A 20245-nucleotide genomic window follows, 5' to 3' on the forward strand; every position below is an offset into this window, starting at 1 on the left:
AGAAATAAAAGCTATAAATAAGATAGAAAAAACCCTGCTGATCCACCTGAGGTTAGTAAAGTTTACCCTAAATTATCTCATATGACTAGTCAATAAAAATTTTAAAATCCTTTTACAAAGGCCTGAGTGGCCTTTTGAGGCCAAATCAGACTGTTACTCCCTAGTTTAAAATCATTCAAGGAGTTTGCCCTAGGTGCAAAGTCCAAGATTACTATCAATCTGATCCCTTCCTACCTTTCAGCCATTAGCAATATCAAAGTACATCCTGATATTACTGCTTTGGCTTTGGACACATGCTAATCTCTAAGATGCTCGCTCCCGGTTCCCACTCATTTTGCTTGGTGAATTCCTATTTTTCCTGTAAACCCTAATCAGACATTGCCTTCTATAGTTTTTTTCTCTGACCAAAATCACCACTATAGCTACCCTTTGCCCTTAAATATATACAATGTAATGCTTTGTCCACTATATAATTTCTGCTTCTTACAACAGAAACAAATATCCAAGCAGATTCTTGATCTCAGACAGCAGAGCAAACAACCTGGAAGTATCCAGAGAAAATCACTATAGCAGGAAAAAAAATCAGAACTGTACCCCAAATCACTCCTACCAACTAGCCCCAAAATTCTGTATCTAGGACAAAAAAATTGACGATTATGGATTTTGAAGTACTAGTATGTATAGAATACTCATTAAAATTGGCTGAAAGAAGTTTTTGCTTGATTTGTTTATTAGAGAGGTAATACATCCTCCTTACAAACGTAAGTTACTCATATAAAACTTAGGTTGACATTTTGGTAAACTTCTCTCCAGTCATTTCATTCTGTGCATTAGTGGTCTAGGTTTCTTCCTTACACACAGTTATAATCAGAGTATATCCTGCTGTATTTATTTAACATTAGAAGAACTTTCCAATATTGTCATTATTCTTTACCAAATTTAATTTTATATTTATAATATTTTATGTTTAGATATGTTTAATATTTATTGTCTAATTTCAGTTGTGAATATACAGTTGTTTCCAGTTTTTCAGGGGTCTAAGTAATATTGTGACAAAAAAATCTAAAGCTATGTTATATTCAGGATCATATTAAAATAAGCTCCCAGATATGAATTAAAAGACTGTAAACAAATTTAAAGAATAGAAAAAAATTTAGAAAGTCACAATTAGGTAAATTTTAAAAGCCAAACACACATACACGTACACACACACACACACACACACGCACACACACACGTATAATATTCTACTCAATGTAAAACAATACCTAATGGAAAGAAACATTCTAAAATATAAAAAGTGATTATCTCCAGTGTTGACTGGAGATAAGATTTTCTCCAGTGTTGACTGGAGATTCATATTTTATTTATGCCTTTCTGTGGTTTCCAAGAATTCTATAATTAGTTCATTTTGTTACGCAAATTATTTTGATAATTTATCTCCATTAATAATTTTTTTTAATTCCCCTTTTTTTCCTGTGCAAAAAGCTTCCATTCTCTTCAAGAAAGGACCGGGGACTGGGCGCAGTGGCTCACACCTGTAATCCCAGCACTTTGGGAGCCCGAGGCAGGCAGATCAGGAGATCAGGAGTTCAAGACTAGCCTGGCCAGCATGGTGAAACCCCATCTCTACTAAAATACATAAAATCAGCCAAGAATGGTGGTGCATGCCTGTAGTCCCAGCTACTCAGGAGGCTGACGCAGGATAATTGGTTGAACACAGGAGGCGGAGGTTGCAGTGAGCCGAGATATTACCACTGCATTCCAGCCTGGGCAACAGAGCAAGGCTCTGTCTCATAAATAAATAAATGGCCAATGCTATCATATTACAATTAAAACCAGAAACAAGAAAAGACATTACTTCAAAAACCCTAGGCCTTTGAGTTTTTTCTCTAATTTTCTCATCCTCCATCACAGTTGTGAAGTTTTAGTGACCAAAACAAAGAAAAAGGAAAGGAGGGAAGGAAAAAAGAGGCATCCTCCTAAGAAGATGCTTCTTTCCACCTTTATCTCCATCCTCATGCTCTCCAGAGTATCCAAGGACATGCCTCTTTTTCCCTTCTCCCTTTACCATGCTATTACACAATGGCTTATTTAGATAACACAGTAACTTTCATATTCTCTTAACCTCAAATGAAATGAGCCCCAAAACAAACATGATAACAGATATATGCCAAATTAAGAGCTGTAACATTTGGGTTAGGGGACTACAGTTTTGATGAAAAGTATAGAAAAAACTTAACCTAAGCATATTAATTATGCTCCTACTTAAACTATAATGGCAAAAAGTCCTCTAAGCCACCATTAAGAGTATAAATCATTACTTCATAGTACAGGTTGCATATACCTTCCATTGCCAGTGTTTTCTCATTCCAAACTAAATAACACTATTAGGAAGAAGTTTAAATTTACATCACCATTCTATTCAGAACTGGAAGTTTTCTGGCAAAGAAGGCTAAAATGGGATCTAAGCTTAAAGTTTTTTAAAAACAAATGGAAGACATAAAAGGATAGTAAAATGGTTAATTTTGCAGGAAGCACTAGAATGCATATTACTGGACAAACAAGAAAGCTAAGAATTAATAGGCTTAAAAGGGATAACTAAGAAGTAATAATAACTTCACTAAACAGGTTAAATAATTCCCAGTATGTAAGTATGAACAATGATATAAAAAATTAGAGTGGGGAGGGACTCAAAATGGCGCGGTGAGAACAACCCAGGATTGAAGCTCTCGTTGAACGCGTGGAGGGTGAGTCAGGGCCGCATTTCCAGACGAATCTTTGTTGCCCACAGAACGGGGCAATTCCCAGGTATAAAAGAGATGCAGGACGCCAGCCAGAGGTTTTGGCTGGTGCAGTCGGCAGCCGGTACAGCTGGCGGCTGGCGCTGTAGTGCAGCAGCGCTCCACACAAAGCGCACTGGTCCGGGTGCCCTGTTGAACCGGCAATCTGAGACTTGAGAGGGCAGATTTGCATATCTATCTGACTGAACAGGACTTGGACAGTGAGCCAGGTCAGGAGATTCCAGGGAAACGGCGTTTGGGCCAGCACAGTGCGACAAACAAAATGGTGATTCCAAACGCTCCAGGTGGAGAGTTTCACTGCGGGCACAGCTGAACCCAGGATGGTGCAGCTCAGTGGGGGAGGGGCGTCCACCATTACCAAGGCAATCTGCCCCTACTAAGGTACACGCCCATTGCTGACACAGCCTGCCGTTGCCAAGGCAACCCGCCACAACAGAGAGACTCCGCCGCAGGGCGTGGCAGCAGGGCGGAGACTGCAACAGCAGGGCAGAGCCTGCAGCAACAGGGCGAATCTCACACCAGCAGGGCGGAGCCATGGCAGGCAAAGAGTGACTAGACTGCCTCCTAGCTGGGCAGGACAGCGCAATGGACACTCACAAAGAAAGCCCCAACCCCCCAAGACAGAGCATCTGAGAAAAAAAGGGTTTTTTTTTTTATGAGTTCTGCTGCAGCAGAATTAAACGTACCAGCCTAACAACCCTGAATGAACAACAGAGCTCACAGCTCAGCACTTGAGCTCCTATAAAGTACAGACTGTCTCCTCAAGCACCTCCCTGACCCCTCTATATCCAGAAGACTGACATTTGGCAGGCATCATTCTGGGACAAAGATAGCAGAAAAAGTAACTGGTAGCATCTCTCACTGTTACACAGCTGCTATAGGTGCACCCCAAACAAGCAGGGCCTGGAGTGGACCTCAGCAGTCATACAGTGGAGGGGCTAGACTGGTAGAAGGAAAACCAAGTAACAGAAATACTTCATCATCAACAATCTGGGCGTCCACTCAGAGACCCAATCGAAAAGTCAGCAACTACTCAGACGACAGGTGGATAAATCCACAAAGATGGGAAGAAACCAGAACAAAAAGGAGGAAAACACCCGAAACCAGAACACCTCGCCTCCTACAAAGGACCAAAACTCCTCACCAGGAAGGGAACAAAGCTGGACGGAGAATGACTGTGACGAAATGACGGAATTAGACTTCAGAAGGCGGATAATGAGAAACTTCTGTGAGCTAAAAGAACATGTTTTAAATCAATGCAAAGAAACTAAGAACCTTGAATAAAGATTTGAAAAAAGATTCAAGGAAATGATAACAAGAATGGATAACCTAGAGAGGAATATGAATGAATTAAAGGAGCTGAAAAACACAATACGAGAACTTCACGAAGCATGCACAAGTTTCAACAGCCGAACTGACCAAGCAGAAGAAAGAATATCAGAAGTTGAAGATCAACTCAATGAAATAAAATGAGAAACCAAGATCAGAGAAAAAAGCGCAAAAAGGAATGAACAAAGCCTCCAAGAAATGTGGGACTATGTGAAGAGACCTAACCTATGTTTGATAGGTGTACCAGAATGTGATGAAGAGAATGAATCCAAGCTGGAAAATACTCTTCAGAACATTATCCAGAAAAATTTCCCCCACCTAGCAAGGCAGGCCAACACTCAAATGCAGAAAATAGAGACAACACTACAAAGATATTCCACAAAAAGAGCAACCCCAAGGCACATCATCATTAGATTCAACAAGGTTGAAATAAAGGAGAAAATACTAAGGGCAGCCAGAGAGAAAGGTCGGGTCACCCACAAAGGGAAGCCCATCAGACTCACAGCAGATCTCTTGGCAAAAACACTACAAGCCAAAAGAGAGTGGGGGCCAATATTCAACATCCTTAAAGAAAATAACTTTCAGGCCAGGCGCAGTGGCTCAAGCCTGTAATCCCAGCACTTTGGGATGCCGAGGCAGGTGGATCACGAGGTCAACAGATCGAGACCATCCTGGTCAACATGGTGAAAACCCGCCTCTACTAAAAATTACAAAAAATTAGCTGGGCATGGTGGCGCGTGCCTGTAATCCCAGCTACTCAGGAGGCTGAGGCAGGAGAATTGCCTGAACCCAGGGGGCGGAGGTTGCAGTGAGCCGAGATTGCGCCATTGCACTCCAGCCTGTGTAACAAGAGCGAAACTCCGTCTCAAAAAAAAAAAAAAAAAAAAAGAACTTTCAATGCAGAATTTCATATCCAGCCAAACTAAGCTTCATAAGTGAAGGAAAAATAAAATCCTTTGCAAACAAGTAAGTACTCAGAGAGTTTGTCACCACCAGGCCTGCTTTACAAGAGCTCCTGAAAGAGGCACTACACATAGAAAGGAACAACCAGTACCAGCCATTCCAAAATCACACTAAATGCTAAAGAGCATCAACATAATGAAGAATCTACAACAACTAACAGGCAAAACAGCCAGCTAGCATCAAAATGGCAGTATCAAATTCACACATAACAATATTAACCCTAAATGTAAACGGACTAAATGCACCAATCAAAAGACACAGACTGGCAAATTGGATAAAAAGCCAAAACCCATCAGTGTGCTGTATCCAGGAAACCCATCTCACATGCAAGGATACACAAAGTCTCAAAATAAAGGGATGGAGGAAGATTTACCAAGCAAATGGAGAGCAAAAAAAAGCAGGAGTTGCAATTCTCATCTCTGATAAAATAGACTTTAAAGCAACAAAGATCAAAAGAGACAAAGAAGGCCATTACATACTGGTAAAAGGATCGATACAACAAGAAGAGCTAACGATCCTAAACATATATGGACCCAACGCAGGAGCACCCAGATACATAAGGCAAGTTCTTAATGACTTACAAAGAGACTTAGACTCCCACACAATAATAGTGTCAATATTAGACAGATCAATATTAGACAGATCAACCAGACAGAAAATCAACAAGGATATCCAGGGCTTGAACTCAGACCTGGAGCAAGCAAACCTGATAGACATTTACAGAACTCTCCACCCCAAATTGGAAAGGTGGAAGCCAAATTGTCTCTATTTGCAGATGACATGATAGTATACCTAGAAGACCCCATCGCCTCAGCCCAAAAACTCCTGAAACTGATAAGCAACTTCAGCAAAGTGTCAGGATATAAAATCAATGTGCAAAAATCACAAGCATTCGTCTACACCAATAACAGACTTAAAGAAAGCCAAATCAAGAACGAACTGCCATTCACAATTGCTACAAAAAGAATAAAATACCTTGGAATACAACTCACAAGGAACTTAAGGGACCTCTTCAAGGAAAACTACAAACCACTGCTCAACGAAATCAGAGAGGACACAAACAGATGGAGAAACATTCCATGTTCATGGTTAGGAAGAATTAATATCGTGAAAATGGCTATACTGCCCAAAGTAATTTACAGAATCAACGCTATCCCCATCAAGCTACCACTGACTTTCTTCACAGAACTGGAAAAAACCACCATGAACTTCATATGGAACCAAAAGAGAGCCCGCATAGCCAAGTCAATTCTAAGCAAAAAGAACACAGTGGGGGGGCATCACACTACCGGATTTCAAACTATACTATAAGGCTACAGTAATCAAAACAGCATGGTACTGGTACCAAAACAGAGATATAGACCAATGGAACAAAACAGAGGCATTGGAGGCAACACAACATATCTACAACCATACAATCTTTGATAAACCTGACAAAAACAAGCAATGGGGAAAGGATTCCCTGTTTAACAAATGGTGTTGGGAAAACTGGCTAGCCATGTGCAGAAAGCAGAAACTGGACCCCTTCCTGACACCTTACACTAAAATTAACTCCAGATGGATTAAAGACTTAAACATAAGACCTGGCACCATAAAAACCCTAGAAGGAAATCTAGGCAAAACCATCCAGGACATAGGAGTAGGTAAGGACTTCATGACCAAAACACCAAAAGCATTGGCAACAAAAGCCAAAATAGACAAATGGGACCTAATCAAACTCCACAGCTTCTGCACGGCAAAAGAAACAGTCACTAGAGTGGATCGGCAACCAACAGAATGGGAAAAATTTTTGCAGTTTACCCATCTGACAAAGGGCTGATATCCAGAATTTACAAAGAACTCAAACAGATTTACAGGAAAAAAAACAAACAAGCCCATTCAAAAATGGGAAAAGGATATGAACAGACACTTTACGAAAGAAGACATATATGAGGCCAACAATCATATGAAAAAATGCTCATCATCACTGGTCATCAGAGAGATGCAAATCAAAACCACATTGAGATACCATCTCACGCCAGTTAGAATGGTGATCATTAAAAAATCTGGAGACAACAGATGCTGGAGAATATGTGGAGAAAAAGGAACACTTTTACACTGTTGGTGGGAGTGTAAATTAGTTCAACCATTGTGAAAGACAGTGTGGTGATTCCTCAAGGCCTTAGAAATAGAAATTCCATCTGACCCAGCAATCCTATTACTGGGTATATATCCAAAGGACTATAAATCGTTCTACTATAAGGACACATGCACATGAATGTTCATTGCAGCACTGTTTACAATAGCAAAGATCTGGAATCAACCCAAATGCCCATTGATGATAGACTGGATTGGGAAAATGTGGCACATATACACCATGGAATATTATGCAGCAATCAGAAATGATGAGTTCGTGTCGTTTGTAGGGACATGGATGAATCTGGAAAACATCATTCTCAGCAAACTGACACAAGAACAGAAAATGAAATACCGCATATTCTCACTCATAGGCGGGTGATGAAAAATGAGAACACATGGACACAGGGAGGGGAGTACTAAACACTGGGGTCTATTGGGGGGAAAAGGGGAGAGCCAGCGTGGCGGGGGGGGATCTGGGGAGGGATAGCCTGGGGAGAAATGCCAAATGTGGGTGAAGGGGAGAAAGGAAGCAAAACACACTGCCATTTGTGTACCTATGCAACTGTCTTGCATGTTCTGCACATGTACCCCAAAACCTAAAATGCAATAAAAAATAAAAAAATTAGAGTGTAACCCTAATAAAAGCTTTATTTTACCTTTCTAATTTGCTGAAGAGTGCCAACAATACATTATACTTCTTCAACAGTCTCGACATAGCATTATCAACTTTGGTACTGGTATCAATTTCTTTTAGTAAGTCAAAGAATTTAAAGACACTACAAAGGAAAGAATAGAAAAAAGTAAATCAGTAACCTTAATATTTTGTGTTATTTCATTTTCAAATCATAGACTTTTGAATTCAAAGATTATCTCTACATCAAATCACTACTATATCCTCTGGAAGGAATTACTTTTTGCAAAAACAATTAGCCTTCAACTTACACGTCTATTATCTATGTACCTATGCTTATATCTGTTTATCATTGAGAATATAAGAAAATGAAGGGTCACAAAGAGAAATGTATATATTTATTCTATATCTGTCCATATGTTTAAAAAAACATGAGTTCACATGCATTTATCCAAGTCCAATATAAGACCATATGCTTCATTTTAGTGTTTCCCTTATTACTCTTCTTTGACAGTGCGAAACCTGGAACCCATTCATCTTTAGTTTAGTTTACTTACTCGTTTAAACAATCCCCCTGTAAGCAACCGTCTTCCATCTCCAAAGCCATCCCCTCCCCCATGTGAGCACTTTTCTGTTCTGCTCAGAACTGACTCCCTATTCTGGACTTATCCCACCCCTTAGCACAGATACATTCCTCACCATGGTATGGCTCTGACTCCCCCAGCAGACTGCCCTCCTCATCTCACTTGTGCTCTGACTACCTGCACCAGCTACCTGCACACCCTGCTAAGTCTCTGACACTGCACCCAAGGCAGCCACATCAGGTTGCCCCCATGTAAAGGATGCCCTCCTTAGTCTACTTTGACTCTAACATCTTGCTCTGGGCCCTGTGGCACCCTCCTGCCAGACATGCACACCAAAATGCATACTTTATTTGCCCCACCAATGATTTTAGAATTGAATGATTTTGGAAAAGGAAAGTTTATTTTAAATTTTTAAGTAGTTTAAATAATAACTTTAAGTCATTCTTTGTAATTATTTTCCATAAAAATTAATCTATTTCAAACATCAAAACATACATTTTCCAGTAGGACATTAAAGATAGCAATCATCAACTACATCTCACATGCTAATTTCTAATCATGAAGTTTGTGTAAGGAATTATACCAAACCAGCTAACTGAACCAGGTGACTACCTGACCCATCCATAGGCTGTCCAGCAACCAATGAGTTATAGCCCTCACTCAAAAAATGGGCTGGACCAATCATACACTTATCTTAAGAACTAGGAAAATAAAAGCTTCAGCTAATCAGCAGGGGAGCCAAAAGGTTATTAAAGAATTGGGGGAGCTATGACAAGCTATATGGAAAAGCAAATAAAGAAGGAGTAGAAATGACGAAGAATAGAAGATCAGCATGTTGATTAGAAGAAAAAAGAGAAAGGAAGAAATGTGCAGATATATCCAGAGAAAAATAAATCAGCCTCAGAATAGCATTTATTAAACAACTACTCTCAGTTCCAGTTTTTATGACGTATATGGCAATACCTGTCCTTAGATTACCATGAAAACTGTAAATTGTTCCAACAAAGCCTTTATGCTAGGGAAAACTTAAGGGAAGCAAAAAGGAAAAAAGAGAAGCAGTGAGTACTTGTGGTGTTGCAGGTATCTACTCTATGAACTATTTATTTCTATTATTTTGTATATTTATGAATAACAAGGCTTTTGCTTCCACATTTTTAGATGTAGCAAAAAAAGTATTACAAAAATGCAACAATTTAACCTCATTTAAATAAAACATCAATTATGTTTAATTCTAGATGTCTTTATTCAAGGAAAAACATAAATAATTACCTATTTGGTAAAAATACATACTGTTGCATTTTTGTAAAGATGTTACAAAGAAAATGACTGAAAGTCCTGGATGCTTTCTGAAGATAAAGTTCATACATTATTAAAAACAAATTAATAAACTCTTCTTATAAGGCTTATAAGCTCAACAACAAGCACCTATTAGGTAATTATTGGCTCAAGTATTGGAGCATGTTCAAATCAATATATAATCTGAAAAAAATGTATTTAATTATAATATCCTCTATATTAAAACAATCTTAAACTTTAATAAATCTTACCTAAATCCCTTTAAGATAAACTCAAACTACTTATATAAGAGTTTTCATATAAAACAAGCCTATTTTATAAATCCTTGCTTTTCTGTTCACTTTATTAACAGCCAAAATTAAGAAAGCCTACACATGAATAGTGAGAGACCCAGTGAAATTTTTTTCCAGGACACAAACTGCTACATCTTAAATGCAGCATAAATACACTTTCATAAGGGCTCCATGAGAGAATGACAGTACACTATTTGACCCAAGTTCTTTACGTTTTACTTAATTTTAGCATTTCTCACTAATTCACTGGTCTATTAAGAGGAAAGTCCAGAATTCATTTCCTTTTATGGCAGAGGCTTATACTTATACAAGAAACTTTACCTGATTTCTATGTTTTTCTGTAGTTCAGTAAAAGTGAACGGCATCTCATCTAGGTCAACTGCTGCAATAAAGATACAGATTCCCCACAGCTCCTTTTTCTTTTGAATATAACCTCCCTGGGAACAAAAAATAAAGATCAAATATTTCATTAAATAATTCACACAGTAGAAACTGTGTTAAAACTGTATTATAACTGATTTTTTCTTATTCGACATACAAAATAAATGTTCATAATACTTATTAAATATTTGTAACACATCCTTCTGATGGCATATAATATTTGAAAGCATTTCACTTCACACTAATAACAAATATTTGAATTTTATATTGTAAGGCAAAAAAGTACTAGAAAGATCAAATAATTAAATAAGTTACTGTGGAAGCTTCAGAGATCAGTCAATTCCTCAAAATAGTTTCATTTTTCAATAACCCAATGCCATCAAAGCCAAGTTAAGAGATTTAGAGCCCATAACATATAATTAGTTTGAAAAAAACAAGCCCACATTCTTATTTGCTTATTCTTTCCTTGCTCTAATTCATTCATTTATTTTATCAATTTATTCATTAAGTATTTTTAAAATTGTATCTCATGTTTCAGTTTTTTAACTGCCTTATTTGTAAAACAGAAATAATACATACCCCGTTTTGTAAGAATTAAATGAAATGATATTTATAAAGCCTTAGGCATAACATAAAGCATATAGTTAGTTCTTAATGACTGATGGCTATCATTATCACTAGAGTACTTTTTCAGTAACTTTAGAATATGTTTTTTCCTACAATATATACCACCTCTAAATATTAAATTTTATAGGTAAAATTTGGATTATATTAAGTCGGAAACAAGAGATGTCAAATTAATGTTCATTAAATAGTTGGACCTATTTATTTAAACTGGAGATTACAATAGAGCTGAAAAGCATATAATGCAATTTTATGTTGTTTTGAAAAGTGAGTTGCTCTGGATTACCAAATTTTACAGGTAATTAAATGTTTATCACCATCCAACTCTAAACTTTTTCTTAATTTTAGCTACTTGGGATGTAAATATTTTAAAACTTAAATTACAATTATATACAACTAGAATAGTTAAAATGTAAAAGACTGACAACACCAAGGGCTGGTGAGGATGTAGTACAATGGAACACTTAACCATCACTGGTGAAAATGTAAAATGGCACAATCATTTTGGAAAACAAGTTTGGCAAGTTCTTATAAAGTTAAATATGCACTTTCCATAACACATACCAATTCCATTCCCAGATATTCATACCCAAGAGAAACGAAAACATTATATGTAAATGTCCATAGCAGCTTCACTTATAATAGCCAAAAACTACAAACAACCCCCCAAAATAAAGTTCATGGATAACTTGGGGCATATCACTACAATGGAATGTTATTTGACAATAAAAAGGAAATGTCCTAATAAATGTAACAACATAGATAAATTTCAAAATTATTACACTGAGAAAAGGCCAGACTCAAAAGGATACACTGAATGATTCCTTTCCTATGAAATTCTAGAAAAGGCAAAACCAATCTTTAAAGTCAAAAAGTAGATGAGTAGTTGCCTGAGAAACAGAGGGGAGGTGCTGGGAAATGACGGCAAAGGGGAATGAAATAACTTTCTGGAGTCATCAAAAAGTTCCCTATCTTAATTGTAGTGACTACATAAGTGAATATGTCTGTTAAAATGTATTGAACTGTGCACTTAAAATTGGCATATTTTATGTAGGTAAATTATACCTCAATAAGTTTGATTTTGAAACTACATTACATACTTTCTGCAACCGAAGATACAAAGTTATACTGCTTCATTGTTGTGATGACTAAGTATATATATATTTTAAAATGAACAAACATCAACTTTTGTTTTTGTATTTATGTTAATATGATCAATTTATTGAGAACTAATAAGATGTCAAAGGTTGTGTGTCTCTTTAATAAATAACCCCAACTACCATAGTCTTTGAATTTTTATGCTTATTTTTTATCATTTTGGTTTGTTTCTTTGCACTCAGGCTAGTACCTGTTGAACATAACTGCACACAATATATATCCTTTCATCAACTCCAGCCTTTTTTTCTCTCTCTCTCTTTGAAAGATTAGAAAGTGAAGTGAAAGTTGCTAAAATTTAGTATGTTGTTTATCCATTTTTTTAAAACAGTGAATTTCATTAGGACAGTTATTAGCCAAAACAATTAAACATCTAATACAATAAAATGCCTAAGCAAAATGTTCTACAAGTAGGTTCTGATTTTCAAGGCCCTGAAGAACTACAAGCAAAATGTGACCTTTACTTCAGATGTGGCTTGTCTTTTTACTTCCTTTAGAAGCATATTTCAAGGAACAGAAGTTTTTAATTTTGATTAAGCTCAATTTATTATTTTTTTCTTTTATGGGTTATGCTTTCAGTGGTAGTATCTATGAATTCTGCCTAACCCAAGCTCATTAAGATTTTCTCCTTTGTCATTGTCTAGAAGTTTAGGTCTATGCTTCATTTCTGGTTAGTTTTTATAAATTGTGTGAGGTAAAAATTGAAGTTCATTTTCTGTAATATGGATACCCAATTGCTCCAGCATTATTTGTTGAGAAGAATACCCTTCCTCCATTACCTTTGCACTTCTGCAGAAAATGAACTTACAATATATTTTATGTGTGTGTGTGTGTGTCTACTTCTGGATTACCTGTTCTGTTCCACTGATCTCCTTGTCTTTTTTCACCAATATCATAATGTCTTCATTATTGTAGTTTCATATATTTTGTTTATTTTTAGTTGAATTTGATTCAAGATTTTTCAATCTAAAAAAGTCATTGGATTCACTTCTCATTGTACAGATTAAAAATTAAAGACTAGAGAGTTAAGACTTGCGCAACACAACCAGTTAATTTTCACAGACCCAAAACCCACATTTCCTAACACTTAATTTAGTAATCTTCCATTTAAGGGTTCTTCCTTATTACATTTCTATATTGATGTCCTTGACATTTTCGCTATTGAAATCCTTGGTCTCACTGCCCCCATCAAAAGTTCTGTCCTCTTAACTAGGGGTCTTGATTTCTATTTTACTGAGAAGGCTGAAGATGCAAAATATTAAAACAAAACAAAACAAAAAAAACCAACCTCATATTCTTCTCCACACCAACTCCCTTTTTTTTTTTTTTTTTTTTTTTAAGAAACCAAGTTTCACTCTTCTTGCCCAGGCTGGAGTGCAGCAGCACAATCTTGGCTCACTGCAACCTCTGTCTCCCAGATTCAAGTGATTCTCCTGCCTCAGCCTCCCAAGTAGCTGGGATTACAGGCATGCACCACTATGCCCAGCTAATTTTGCATTTTTAATACAGATAGGATTTCACCATGTTGCCCAGGTTGGTCTTGAACTCCTGACCTCAGGTGATCTGCCTGCCTCAGCCTCCCAAAGTGCTGGGATTACAGGCATAAGCCACCATGCCTGCCCCCACATCAAATCATTTCTAATCATCATATATTCTGGCTTTCTCAAAATGTTTCTACATCTTCATCTATAAATTCCTCTTCTCTTCTGACCTAGACAAATGGATATTCTCCTACATTCTCAAATTAAAAACTCTAATACCACCCCTACTCCCTCCCATTTTAGATCATATTGCCTCTCATCTCCTTCAAGACCTAGCGTATTAATTCCTTTCTCTGTCTTTTATAGTTTCTCTAACAGTTCTCTCTCTCAAAGTTTCCCTTTGGCTACAGGGAAGCTTGCAATGTATTTAAAAAAGAATAAATAACAAGGTCCCTCCAACCCTGGACCTTATCAAGCTACTGACTTCACTACACATATACTTCCCATCACTATATATATATATATATATATATATATATATATATATATATATATATACCTCTCATTGTTCCCACTATTCCCACACACACTCACCATACACACTATCACATTGCACACATACACTGCACTCACTGAACACACACCCCTCCTGCCATACAAATACTATTTTACTGAGGCTATTCTCTAAGTCCTCAAAGATCTTGGCTTTCTAAGTCAAATGGCCTTTTTTTGTTTCATCCAGAAAGACCTATGCAGCATCTGATGCTGTTGCAATTTTTCTCCTTCAATCTACCTCCATGCAACTTTTTTCATGAGCTTTATTAAATGCCGTCACATCCTCATTCTCTTCTCTTTTTCTCTCACAAACTTTTCATGGAGTTTCTCAACCCCATGGGCTTTCTTCCCACCATTCTCTTATTTCCTCAGCACTCTCATTAACTCCTATAGCCCTCATCATCTCCTTAAACAGATGGTTCTCATATGTCATTCTGCTTTCCAGTCTGATTCCTCTTTTAAGCTCCAAGTCTCCTTCTCCAATAACAATTTGCAACCTAAAATCTGTAACTGATGTGTTTTCTTTAAAATTCAGATGAAAATTATGAAAAGGGCTCAGGATAGCACTGTAAAAATGGTTAAAACAGGTGGCTGGCAAGATGGCCAAATAGGAACAGCTCCGGTCTGCAGCTCCCAGTGAGATCAAGGCAGACGGCAGTTGATTTCTGCATTTCCAATGGAAGTACCCAGTTCATCTCATTGGGACTGGCTAGACAGTGGGTGCAGCCCACAGAGGGTGAGCAGAAGCAGGTGGGGCATCCCCTCACCTAGGAAGTGCAATGGGTTAGGGAACTCCCTCCCCTAGCCAAGGAAAGTCTTGAGGGACTGTGCCACGAAGAACAGTGCACTCTAACCCAGATACTACACGTTTCCATGGTGTAGTATTCTTTCACAACCAAAAAACCAGAAGACTCCCTCAGGTGCTTACACCACCAGGGCCCTGGGTTTCAAGCACAAAACTGGGCAGACGTTTTGGCAGACACCCAGCTAGCTGCAGGAGTTTTTTTTCATATCCCAGTGGTGCCTGGAACGCCCCCTGGAAAGGGGGCTGAAGCCAAGGAAGCAAGTGGTTGAGCTCAGCAGATCCCACCCCCACAGAGCCCAGTAAGCTAAGAATCACTGGCTTGAAATTCTCACTGCCAGCACAGCAGTATGAAGTACACCAGGGATGCTAAAGCTTGGTGGGGAAGGGACATCCACCATTACTGAGGCTTGAGTAGAGTAGACAGTTTTCCCCTCATGGTGTAAACAAAGCCTCCAGGAAGTTCAAACTGGATGGAGCCCACCATAGCTCAGCAAAGCCACTGTAGCCAGACTGCCTCTCTAGATTCCTCCTCTTTGGGCAGGGCATCTGTCAAAATAAGACAGCAGCCCCAGACAGGTGATTATAGATAAAACACCAACTCCCTGGGACAGAGCTCGTGGGGGAAGGAGCAGCTGTGGGTGCAGCTTCAGCAGACTTTAAATGTCCCTGCCTACCAGCTCTAAAGAGAGCAGAGGATCTCTCAGCACAGCACTTGAGCTCAGGTAAGGGACAGACTGCCTCCTCAAGTGGGTCCATGACCCCTGTGCCTCCTGACTGGGAGACACCTCCCAGCAGGGATCAACACACACTTCATGCAGGAGAGCTCCAGCTGGCATCTAGCTGGTGCCCCTCTGGAATGAAGCTTCCAGAGCAAGGAAAAGCAATCTTTGCTGTTCTGCAGCTCTGGTGATACCCAGGCAAACAGGGTCTGGAGTGTATCTCCATCAAACTCCAGCAGACCTACAGAAAGGGGGCCTGACTGCTAGAAGGAAAACAAACAGAAAGGAATAGCCTCAACATCAACAAAAAGGACATTCACTCACAAAACCCCATTCAAATGTCACCAGCATCAAAGATCAAAGGTAGATAAAGCCATGAAGAGGAGAGAAAACCAACACAAAAAAAGCTGAAATTTCCAAAAACCAGAATGCCTCTTCTCCTCCAAAGGATAAAGGGAACAACTCCTTTATCCACCAAGGGAACAAAACAGGATGGAGAATGAGTTTGACAAATTGACATTAGGTTTCAGAAGGTGGGTAATAACAAACTCTTCCCAGTAAAAGGAGCATGTTCTAACCCAATGCAAGGAAGCTAACCACCTTGAAAAAAGGTTAAAGGAATTGGTAACTGGAAAACCAGGTTAGAAAAGAACATAAATGACCTGCTGGAGCTGAAAAACACAGCACAAGAACTTCGTGAATCATACACAAGTATCAATAGCCAAATCAATCAAGCAGAAGAAAGGATATCAGAAATTGAAGATCAACTTAATGAAACAAAGCATTAAGATAAGATTAGAGAAAAAAAGAATGAAAATGAATGAACAAGCCTCCAAGAAATATGTGACTACATGGAAGGACCAAACCTACATTTGATCGGTGTACCTGAAAGTGACAAGAAGAATGGAACCCAGTTGGAAAACACTCTTCAGGACATTATCCAGGAGAACTTCCCCAACCTTGCAACACAGGCCAACTTTCAAATTCAAAAAATACAGAGAAACCACAAAGATACTCCTCAAGAAGAGCAACCCCAAGATACATAACCGTCAGATTCACCAAAGTGGAAATGAAGGAAAAAATCTTAAGGGCAGCTAGAGAGAAAGGTCAGGTTACCCACACAGGAAAGTCCACAGACTAACAGCAGATCTCTCTGCAGAAACCCTAAAAGCCAAAAGAGAGTGGGGCCAATATTGAACATTCTTTTTTTTTTTTAAGAGACAGGGTTTCACCATATTGGTCAGGCTGGTCCCGAACTCCTGACCTCAGGTGATCCACCTGCCTTGGCCTCCCAAAGTGCTGGGATTACAAGTGTGAGCCACCGCACCCAGCCCAATATTCAACATTCATAAAGAAAAGAATTTTCTTTTAGATTCTGGATGGAGCCCACTGCAGCTCAGCAAAGCCATTGTAGCCAGATTGCCTCTCTAGATTCCTCCTCTCCTGGCAGGGCATCTCTGAAAAAAAGACAGCAGCCCCAGACAGGTGCTTATAGATAAAACCTTGGGACAGAGCATATGGGGAAAGGGGTGGACCGTCGACACTATGGAAAAAAAAAACTTCATCAAAGAATTAATGGGCAAAATAACCAGCTAGAATTTCATATCCAGCCAAACTAAGCTTCATAAGCAAAGGAGAAATAAAATCCTTTACAGACAAGCAAATACTGAGAGATGTTGTCACTACCAGGCTTACTTATAAGAGCTCCTAAAGGAAGCACTAAACACGGAAAAGAAAAACCGGTACCAGCCACTCCAAAAACATACCAAATTGTAAAGACCATCAACACTATGAAAAAACTGCATCAACTAAGGGGCAAAATAACCAGCTAGCATCATAATGACAGGATCAAATTCACACATAACAATATTACACATAAATGTAACTGGGCTAAATGCCCCAATTGAAAGACACAGACTGGCAAATTGGATAAAGAGTCAAAATCCATAAGTGTATTCAAGAGACCCATCTTATGCACAAAGACACACATAGGCTCAAAATAAAGGGATGGAGGAATATTTGCCAAGCAAATGGAAAGCAAAAAGAAGCAGGGGTTGCAATCATAGTCTCTGATAAAAGAGACTTTAAACCAATAAAGATAAAAAAAGACAAAGAAGGGCATTACATAATGGTAAAGGGATCAATGCAACAAGAGCTAACTATCCTCAATATATAGATGCACCCAACACAGGAGCACCCAAATTCATAAAGCAAGTTCTTAGAGACTTACAAAGAGACTTAGACTCCCACACAATAACAGTGGGAGACTTTAACACCCCACTTTCAATATTAGACAGATCAATGAGACAGAAAATTAACAAGGATATTCAGGACTTGAACACAGCTCAGGACCAAGCAGACCTAATAGACATCTACAGAACTCTCCACCCCATAACAACAGAATATATCTTCTTCTCAGTACCACATCACACTTACTGTAAAATTCACCATGTAACTGGAAGTAAAAAATTCCTCAGCAAATGCAAAAGGACAGAAATCGTAACAGTCTCTTAGACCACACTGCAATCAAATTAGAACTCAGAATTAAGAAACTCACTCAAAACCACACAACTATGTGGAAACTGAACAACCTGCTCCTGAATGAGTACTGGATAAAAAAATGAAATTAAGGCAGAAATAAGTAAGTTCTTTGAAACCAATGAGAACAAAGACACCACATACCAGAATCTCTGGGACACAGATAAAGCAGGGTTAAAAGGGAAATTTATAGCACTAAATGCACACAGGAGAAAGCAGGAAAGATCTAAAATTGACACCCTAACACCACAATTAAAAGAACTAGAGAAGCAAGAGCAAACAAATTCAAAAGCTAGGTGAAGGCAAGAAGTACTAAAATCAGAGCAGAACTAAAGGAGGTAGACACACAAAAAAAAAAACCCTCCAAAAAAAAAAAAAAAATCAATGAATCCAGGAGTTGGTTTTTTGAAAAGATCAACAAAATAGAGAGACTAATAAAGAAAAAAAGAGAGAAGAATAAAATAGACACAATAAGAAATGATAAACAGGTTATCACCACTGATCCCACAGAAATACAAACTACCATCAGAGAATACTATAAACACCTCTACACAAATAAACTGGAAAATCCAGAAGGAATGGATAAATTCCTGAATACATACACCCTCCCAAGTCTCAACCAGGAAGAAGTCGAATCCCTGAATAGACCAATAACAAGTTCTGAAACTAAGGCTGTAATTAACAGCCTACCAACCTAAAAAAGTCCAACACCAGATGGAGTCACAGCTGAATTCTACCAAAGGTACAAAGAGGAGCTGGAACCATTCCAAACCATAGAAAAAGAAGGACTCCTCCCTAACTCATTTTATAAGGGAGGCTTATATCATGAGCCTCATCCTTATATAGGATGAGGCTTTTATCAGCATCATCCTGATACCAAAACCTGGCATTGACACAATAAATAAAGAAAATTTCAGGACAATATCCCTGATGAATATCAATTCAAAACTGGCATTGATAAAATATTGGCAAACTGAATCCAGCAACACATCAAAAAGTTTATCCACCACAATCAAGTTGGCTTCATCCCTGGAATGCAAGGCTGGTTCAACATACACAAATCAATAAACTTAATCCATCACATAAACAGAACCAATGACAAAAACCATATGATTATCTCAATAGATGCAGAAAAAGCCTTCAATAAAATGCAACAGTCCTTCATGCTAAAAACTCTCAATAAACTAGGTATTGATGGAATGTATCTCAAAATATTAAGAGCTACTTATGACAAGCCCAATGCCAATATCATACTGAATGGGCAAAAGCTGAAAGCATTCCCTTTGAAAACTGGCACAAGACAAGAATGTCCTCTTTCACCACACTTGTTCATCATAGTATTGGAAGTTCTGGTCAGGGCAATCAGCAAGAGAAAGAAATAAAGCATATTCGAATAGGAAGAGAGGAAGTCAAATTGTCTCTGTTTGCAGATGACATCATTGTATATTTAGAAAACCCCATTGTCTCAGCCCGTAATCTCCTTAAGCTGATAAGCAACTTCAGCAAAGTCTCAGAATACAAAATCAATGTGCAAAAATCACAAGCATTCCTATATACCAATAATAGACAAACAGAGAGCCAAATCATGAGTGAACTCCCATTCACAACGGATACAAAGAGAACAAAATACCTAGGAATACAACTTACAAGGGATGTGAAGTACCTCTTCAAGTAGAACTACAAACCACTCTTCAAGGAAATAAGAGAGGACAAAAACAAATGGACAAACATTCCATGCTCATGGATAGGAAAAATCAGTATTGTGAAAATACCCATATTACCCAAAGTAATTTATAGATTTAATGCTATCCCCATCAAGCTACCATGGACTTTCTTCACAGAATTAGAAAAAACTACTTTAAATTTCATATGGAACCAAAAAAAAGAGCCTAGATAGCCAAGACCATCTTAAGCAAAAAGAACAAAGCGAGAGGCATCATACTACCTGACATCAAACTATACTACAAGG

At 38.2% G+C, this 20245-nt stretch overlaps 1 protein-coding gene across 3 annotated transcripts in view; it reads right to left on the minus strand.

Moving 5' to 3' along the window:
* Nucleotides 1-20245, minus strand: part of RB1 (RB transcriptional corepressor 1) — a 166975-nt gene that overhangs the window by 115111 nt on the left and 31619 nt on the right. For all 3 annotated transcript variants that reach the window (XM_078361264.1, XM_035298115.3, XM_054253300.2), the window contains exons 3-4: nucleotides 10340-10455; nucleotides 7871-7990 (exon numbers count right to left, since the gene is read on the minus strand). In XM_078361264.1, coding sequence (XP_078217390.1) covers nucleotides 7871-7990; nucleotides 10340-10455 — 236 coding nt within the window. The remainder of the gene's footprint in view (nucleotides 1-7870; nucleotides 7991-10339; nucleotides 10456-20245) is intronic.

The sequence above is a fragment of the Callithrix jacchus genome, chromosome 1 (genome assembly GCF_049354715.1).
Source record: "Callithrix jacchus isolate 240 chromosome 1, calJac240_pri, whole genome shotgun sequence".
Taxonomy (NCBI): domain Eukaryota; kingdom Metazoa; phylum Chordata; class Mammalia; order Primates; family Cebidae; genus Callithrix; species Callithrix jacchus.